The sequence below is a fragment of the Neolamprologus brichardi genome, chromosome 15 (assembly GCF_056152115.1).
Source record: "Neolamprologus brichardi isolate AB-2024 chromosome 15, ASM5615211v1, whole genome shotgun sequence".
Classification (NCBI taxonomy): Eukaryota; Metazoa; Chordata; class Actinopteri; order Cichliformes; family Cichlidae; genus Neolamprologus; species Neolamprologus brichardi.
Window position 1 is genome coordinate 29,927,377 of NC_142118.1, and position 7,771 is coordinate 29,935,147.

A 7,771-nucleotide genomic window follows, 5' to 3' on the forward strand; every position below is an offset into this window, starting at 1 on the left:
CATCAATAAAACTTCTTGTGTGGTTTTGTGTGCTGTTTTCAAAGTAATTAAATTGTTTAGAACTGGGGCGAGGACCCCTAAGAAGTGCAATTGTTCAGAAGGTTACGCTTCAACTCTGTTCCCGGACGCGGGAAATTGTCCTCTGGCGAGAGGTTTAGTTCGGTTGGTGACCACGAAAACTGAGGACATTCGTTAATAGCCAGTGGTCAAAGGACCATTTCTTTTCGTCTGGGACGATTTCATGCACTTGTTTGACTGAAAGAAACCGGGTTTTGGGCGTGAAGCCTTAACTTAAAACTTTGGGTAAAGTTTGGGTTGGTTAACGCTTTTAAATTGACTTAGAGTATTAGAAATCGGGCCACAGACCGGGTCTGATACTGGTTAATTAGTGAAAAGGTTAAACCAGTGGTCCCCAAACTACGGCCCGTGGGCCAGATACGGCCCACCTCCACATTTGACCCGGCCCGCTGAACAATATTAGACATGCATTATTATTTTTTCAGTCTGGCCACGCGATCGACACTAATGCACCCATAGAACACTGGGGTGTAGTGGGCCTGCCCGACTGAATCTCTGGAAATGTTTCCTCATGTTAATAAAGCTCAATTGATTTGAATTGTGAACCACGCTAAAAAAAATTTTTTGCTACTACGACCTCACTTTCCCCAGAACGTGAACGTGACCCCCCCCCCGAGAACGGAATAATGGCAAAAGGTTAGGTAAGAGAAAAATTGATTCGGAATGCAGTGGACACACGATTATTTTTTTGTTCAACGCAAAGAAATGGCTTTTTGTCTCATCTGTCAAGAGACGGTGACGGTATTCAAAGAATACAATCTGCGCCGACATTATGAATGCCGTCACAAAGACAAGTATGATAGCTTGCAAGGCCAAATGTGAACAGACAAAATCTCAAAGCTAAAATGTGGACTGTTAGCTCAGCAGACTGCATTTGTATGCCAAACTCAGCTGAACCAGTCATCAGTTCGGGCCAGCTTTCGTGTTGCTCAACTGATAGCAAGCTACGGTAAACCTTTCACTGAGGGAGAGTTTGTCAAGAAATGTTTGAACGTTGTCGTGGAGGAGGTGTGTCCCGATAAGAAAGATGTCTTTAATGCTGTGAGTCTATCGGCGAGCACAATCACCAGATGGGTGGAAGAAATAGGGGGGTAATGTATATGCCCACCTGCAGCAAAAGATGAATTTGACTTTTTTTCATTAGCACTGGATGAGAGCACGGACGTGCAAGACACAGTGCAGCTTCTTATTTTTATTCTTGGAGTTAGCGCAAACTTTGAGATGTGCTGGCAGCCCTCCAAAGTCTGAAAGGCACTACGATGGGGGAGGATATTTTAGACAAAGTATGTCAAACAATGGAAGAGTTGGATCTGGACTTGGCAAAGCTTGCTAGCATCATGACTGACGGGGCCCCTTGTATGGTGGGCGCATCTCGGGGCCTAATAGGACGCATGAACCGCGAGAGGGAAGAATGGGGTCTCACCGCCCCTCTACAAGTCCACTGCATAATTCACCAGCAAGCGCTTTGCTGCAAAGTGTTGAAGTGGGATTCTATCATGAAGGCTGTGGTATCATGCATAAACTTCATCAGAGCAAAGGGACTTAAACACAGGCAGTTCCAACAATTCCTGTCTGAACTGGAATCTGCGTACGGAGATGTGCTGTACTACACAGAGGTCCGATGGTTGAGCCGCGGCAGAGTTTTGAGGCATTTTTACGAGCTGCTACACAAAATTAACGCATTTCTTCATTCAAAAGGCAAAACGGTCCCAGAGCTGATCGACCCAGAATGGAAGTGGCACCGAACAGACGTGACGGAAATGCTGAACGGCCTTAACTTGCAGCTACAAGGCCAGGGGAAACTCATTTGCGACATGTATTCCCACATAAAAGCATTTGAGTTGAAACTAGCACTGCTTTTGGAACAAGTGAAAAAGCACAACTTCACCCATCTTCCTGCTACCCAAAACCTTTCTGCAGAGAACTCAGCGGTCCTGTTCCCAGCTGAAAAGTGTGTGGAAGCACTGGAAATGCTGAAGGCGGAGTTCAGTGTGCGATTCCTTCAACTACATGTTCATGCAAAAGAAATCCGTCTTTTCCAAAACCCCTTTGTTGCCGACATCGATGAAGCCCAGCTTTTTTATCAGTTTGAGCTGGCCGAGTTACAGAACTGTGATGTTCTGAAAGACGCATTCAATCCCTTCTCGTTGACTTCTATGCCGCCCTCCCAAATGACACGTACCCTAACATAAAAAAACACGCAATGAAGATGTCCACACTTTTTGGCAGCACGTATATCTGCGAGCAAACCTTTTCACGCATGAAACTCATGAAAACAATGAGATCAAGATTGACAGATGAACAGTGTTTGAGACTGGCTGTGACTAGAATGGAACCGGACATTCAACTTCTCACCGGCCAGATGCAGGCCCACAGTTCATACTGATGAACATACAGTACATAGGTAAGCTCACTTTTGTGACTTGAATGAGTTATTCTGAGTATAAACAAATATAATCATGATAAAATCTACTGGGATAAAATCCATCTCCACAACCACTGAAAAAAGCTTGTGAAAATGTTTTGTGCTGTGTAGGTGCTGTATCACTTAGTTCGGTTTCTCAGCCTGCTTGCTTTGTGGTTTTCAGAGGGAAGTTGGTGAGAGAGAGCAAACAGTGGTGTCTACTAGGCTACCCTACTGGAACCTACAAAACTGGATTATAAGGAAAGAACACAAGAACTTTGAGAGACTGCTCATATGAGTCATTTAAGAGATTCTGCTCTGACAACTGAAGCGTAAGATTGTGCACGGCACAAGATAAACTTTCTTTCTGTGAAGAACCCAGAGAGGGTTATTTGATTATTTATTGATGTCATAAATAGTGTTATTAAGTATTTCCTAAGTTAATTTTTTCTGTTAGGAACCCAGAGAGGGTTATTTGATCTCAGAAAGGGTTATTAATATTTGGTTATCTGTGGCTTTCTGGAAAACAATAAATGTTTACATTTCGGCAAACCTGCGATCGTCACACTTTTTCTGTTACAAACTGACCCTGGCCCCCCATCAGAGAAGGAAAAAGTTATGTGGCCGTCACTCGAAAAAGTTTGGGGACCCCTGGGTTAAACCTTAGGTGAAAAGGTTGTTAAATTTGTCAAAATTGTGTAGGATTGTGTGTTAAGTATGTCAGGGATCCTTCTGTTTGTTGTTATAGTTTTAAGACGTCTGTGTAAGATAAAATAAGCTTCTGTTTATAAAGAAAATTCTTAAGTGGTCATCGTTGGAAGTGTGTTGAGAATGTGTATTGAAATGAAGGAGTGAGTGGCGTCTGGATGGTGTTGGAGTGCTTAAATTATTTCTGGGTGCGCTGATAAACTGTGCTTTGTTTAAATCATTGCTGCAACACACGCAGTTAATGTGATTTATTTTTAGATTTTGTCTACTCTGAGACAGTTGAGTCGTATATTCACTTACTCCTTTTTCATTGTTTAGGCCACATACGCAGTTAAGAGTGTGCGGCCTACTTCCCCCTTTTGGGTGAAGCAATCTATCTGACTAAAATAGTGTTAAGAAAACAGATTGAGTGATTTTGAGTGTGTGTGAGTGTTTTGGACTCTAGGCGTGACTGGTTTTGTGTATCCATAAAGTGACTAAGAACACTAATCAGAATCAGAATACTTTATTGATCCCTGGGGGAAATTTTTTTTTTGTTACAGTGCTCCATTATAAACCAACATTAACAAGACAGACAATACGCTAACTAAGAAAAGTACAATATATACACATATATACACACACACACACACACACACACACATATATATATATATATATATATATATATATATATATATATAAGTCACTCATTAATAAATAGCTGAAAAAGAAACATGTGTAGTTGTAGCAGTAACCAGTGTGTTAAGTGGATGCATTGTACAGGGAGATGGCCACAGGCAGGAAAGATTTCCTGTGTCGGTCAGTGGTGCTTTTCGGTAATCTCAATCTCTCACTGAACGTGCTCCTGTGACTGACCAGCATGTCATAGAGTGGGTGGGAGGTGTTATCCAACATTGTCTTTGTCATGGTCCTGGGTCGGTGACCCAGCGCTTTGAGTTTGTGATTATTATTTTCTAGTTTATTCTGATCTTGTATTGGTTTTTGGGGTTTGGTTGTAGTGTTTATTTTCCCTACCTGTGTCTCCCTCTGTGCTCTGTACAGGTCCCTGAGTTTTGTGTTGTAAAACAGTCTGTGTGTTTCCTGTTTTACTTTGTAGGTCTGTGTCTCGTTATGCCCATTAGTTCCAGCTGTGTCCCCTCCTGTGTGCCATTTCCTGATTACCTGGTGTGTGTATTTATAGTGGGTGTCGGTCTGTGTTCGTTGTCGGCTCCTCTGTGTTTCATGGTGTCCTGTTTCTCGTCTGCGTCTCTCTGCCTCCCACCCCGTTCGTATGATCTCAGGTTTGTTATTTAGCTATCCCAGTTTAGGTTTGTTCTGTAAATTCTCTTCCCTCACTGCCTGTTTTTGCCACTCCACCACTTGTAAATAAACCTCACTCGAATCATCAGTCACTGCCTGCATTTTGGGTCCTCCTTTTCCTCCAACACCACACGGCTCACCCCACCAGCCGTGACAGTCTTTATTTTGGACAACATCCGCCTCTCCGACACCACCTTGAGGGAGTCCAGCTCCATCCCTACAACATTACTGGCCTTACGGATTAGTTTATTGAGTCTGTTGGCATCTGCTACCCTCAGCCTGCTCCCCCAGCATGCAACAGCATAGAGGATCGCACTGGCCACAACAGACTCGCAGCTAGACTGCTTTTGACAGTGAACAGGGAAGTGCCGAGCTATGGAGGACGAAGTGAGAAAACTGTGTGAAGCCCAAAAAAAACTTGGAAAACAGAGAATCCCTACACCTTGTTTTCAAAAATGAAGATGAAAAGTGTGAAAAAAGGCTAAAGCAATTACATGAGGAAGCAGTGGGCCAGTCAGTGAACAGGAAAACCAAAGGAGAGATGAAAACATTGAAAGAAAAACATGGCAAGTGTTGCAAATGGATGATCATGTGTCAGGGGATAGCTTCCTGGTTGAAAGAGGACGTGGAGAAGTCTGAACCTTCTCCTGAGCAGGAAGAAAAGAAGGAGGTGAAAGGAGATATAGTGAGCATGTTGAAGTCTCTGCACTATCTGCAACAGGAGAACAAGAAGCTAGAGGGACAGATACAAACTCTGACCACAAAGAAAGAGAAACTGGAGCTTGCCCGTGCACAGCTATCAGTACCTTTCACATCAGACCCCGCCTCGTCTGAGGTGATGGGAGACACTGCTGGACTATACACAACAAAAATATATCCCTGTGTCACACAGATGCCTACTGCCCCCCCCCCCCCCCCCTCCCCATATGCCTTTCCAATAATAACCTTGGAAGGAGGGGAAGTGCGAGGACCAAATGGACAAACTGGCACAGTGATCGGAGGATTTGCAGATTTCTGATACGACAAAACACCCACCATGGGACAGCCTGAACAGGTAACAGCAGTGGTGGTCCAGCCCAACGTAGAGGAAGGGACATCAGGAGCCCCAGCGATTGCTGAAGGCCCAACTTCACCTTCCCCTGCCCCTGCTCTCTCAGATGTGGACCCAGAACGAGCTGCGAAGGCAGCTCAAACTGAGGGCCATGCAAGTCCAGATTCCGGTGCAAGGCGGGACATGTTACACAACGTGGCTGCGCAGACACCTTCGAGGGACGATGTGACATCGTTGGAAGACGAGGTCAAGACACCAGAATATCAGGACCTGCCAACTCCAGGGAGACAGATACATCCCAAAAGGTCCAAGAAAGCGAACTTGAAGAAAGACCAGTGGGAAGGAGAAGTGTGTGGACAAATGCACAATGACCGAGACGCTCTGTTAAAAATCATACAGAGAGTGAAGGCAGTGGAGCAGAGAGTGCTAGAGGAAGACGTGGAAGAAGTGGAGGCAGACAACGAGATATCAGCAGACGAATGGGCAGACGGTGTTGAAGGTGCTGCAGGTAGAACCTGAGACCGACTTGGCCGCAACACGTTTGCGTTCAGGCAAATTCGTGTGTCGCATTAACAAGAGGGAAACCATTGGTGGTTAACATCAAAAAGACAAAGCCTGATGGGCCAGGAAAACGGCAGTCCGTATTCAAAAACTCAAAAAGACCGAAAAACTCGGGGAACAGAAATAAGGAAGTGAACATCAACGAAGAAACAGGTGGCGGGGAACTATCTATGCCCCTAATGATGGGTCCAAAATTCCAACCAGTCTATCGAGCATATAAAGTCAGAGACTTAGAAGCATTGGTCAAACAACTCCCACCCATAACAGAGGGAGGAACAGCCTGGCTGAGGAAATTGCGGGCCCTCACTGAAGGAGAAGAACTGGGCATAGGAGATTTCCGAGCAATAGGAGCCAAATGCAGGCTGGGTGGAGGTTTAGCCGATGTGGAGGAAATTGCTAACACCACCCGGGACGCCAATGACGTCCCATATTCAGTAGTGGAAAATGCACTATCTGACGCAGTACGTGAGAAATATCCGACCCCCAATGCCGGTTCTATACCAAAAATAATCTGGGACCCAAAACACAAACCCAGGGAATTCTTAGAGAAAGCCAAGGACCAATGGATGTCAGAAACAGGCATACATCCAGGTCAGGGAGGAGAACATAGAGCGTGGTTCCGCGCAGCGGTGCTGGCGGGGCTACCAGAATGAGTGACAATTGACCTAGAGAAGAATCCAGATTTTGCAGTCGCAGACTCCACTCAGTGGGAGAGACACGTGGTGCATCGCCTGAAGCTGGAGCAGGACGAGGCGAACAAACAGAAAAAGGAGCTTGAGGATGTGCAGGTGCTGCTGATAAAGTTACAGCTGGCTGAGGCCAAAAATAAAGTAAGTGACAAAAAGAAAGAAGCTAAGGAGGGAACAAAGAAAATGATGGTGGTGAGACCCCAGACTGATCCTGAGCCTGATTGTCTGGATCTTGACACAAACCTTTATCCTGAGGACCGCTGGCCCGCCAATAAACCAAGGCAGAGAAGACCCGCAAGGAATTTGGGGGCCGCTACATTGAAGAGAGGGCGTGGTAGATACGGAAGGGGAGGACCAAGGGCTCGTGGTTTGGAAAATCCCAGAAACACGTCTTGGAATGCCTGTTACAGATGTGGAGCGGAAGGACACTGGGAACGTGACTGCACGGATCCCGGTCAGGGATTACAAGAAAGAGATTATTGACCCCAGGCACATGGACCTCCCAGAGGCAGAGGTGTCTACACGGGAGGACACCAAGCTCCAAACCCAGACGCAGCGTCGGTGGCCCAGTACCCTGTGGCCCAGTACCCTGTGGCCGCCTGGGGCTGGGGCAAGGAACAGTACTGATGGGACCCAGAGACCGGACAGCATGGGAATGGCAGATCCCATGTTGTCAATGACCGTGGAAGGTGCAGAATTGACCTTTCTGGTGGACACTGGAGCAACTTACTCAACACTGAGAGCTACACCAAACAGTGCGGCACTCTCCAACCACATGGTGAGTTTCGTGGGTTTCTCTGGGGTTCCAGTGACTTTGCCACTCACCGATCCAGCCTTGACTAAGCTGGGAAAACAGACCCTGAAGCACAGATATGTGGTGTCACCACAAGTGCCTGTAAATCTGATGGGCAGAGACCTGCTCGTTAAGCTGGGAGCCACTATCATGTGCTCTGCAGATGGACTAACTGTTACACTTCC

General features: G+C 46.0%; 1 protein-coding gene and 1 pseudogene across 1 annotated transcript; both read left to right on the forward strand.

Moving 5' to 3' along the window:
* The first annotated feature begins 1,337 nt into the window (after window positions 1-1,337).
* LOC148098561 (general transcription factor II-I repeat domain-containing protein 2-like) lies at window positions 1,338-2,270 on the forward strand. Its single transcript, XM_087852871.1, has one exon. The coding sequence runs from the start codon at window positions 1,338-1,340 to the stop codon at window positions 2,268-2,270; it is 933 nt and encodes a 310-aa protein (XP_087708997.1).
* A 2,811-nt stretch (window positions 2,271-5,081) lies between these two features.
* LOC148098562 (uncharacterized) lies at window positions 5,082-7,420 on the forward strand (annotated as a pseudogene).
* The last annotated feature ends 351 nt before the right edge of the window (window positions 7,421-7,771 follow it).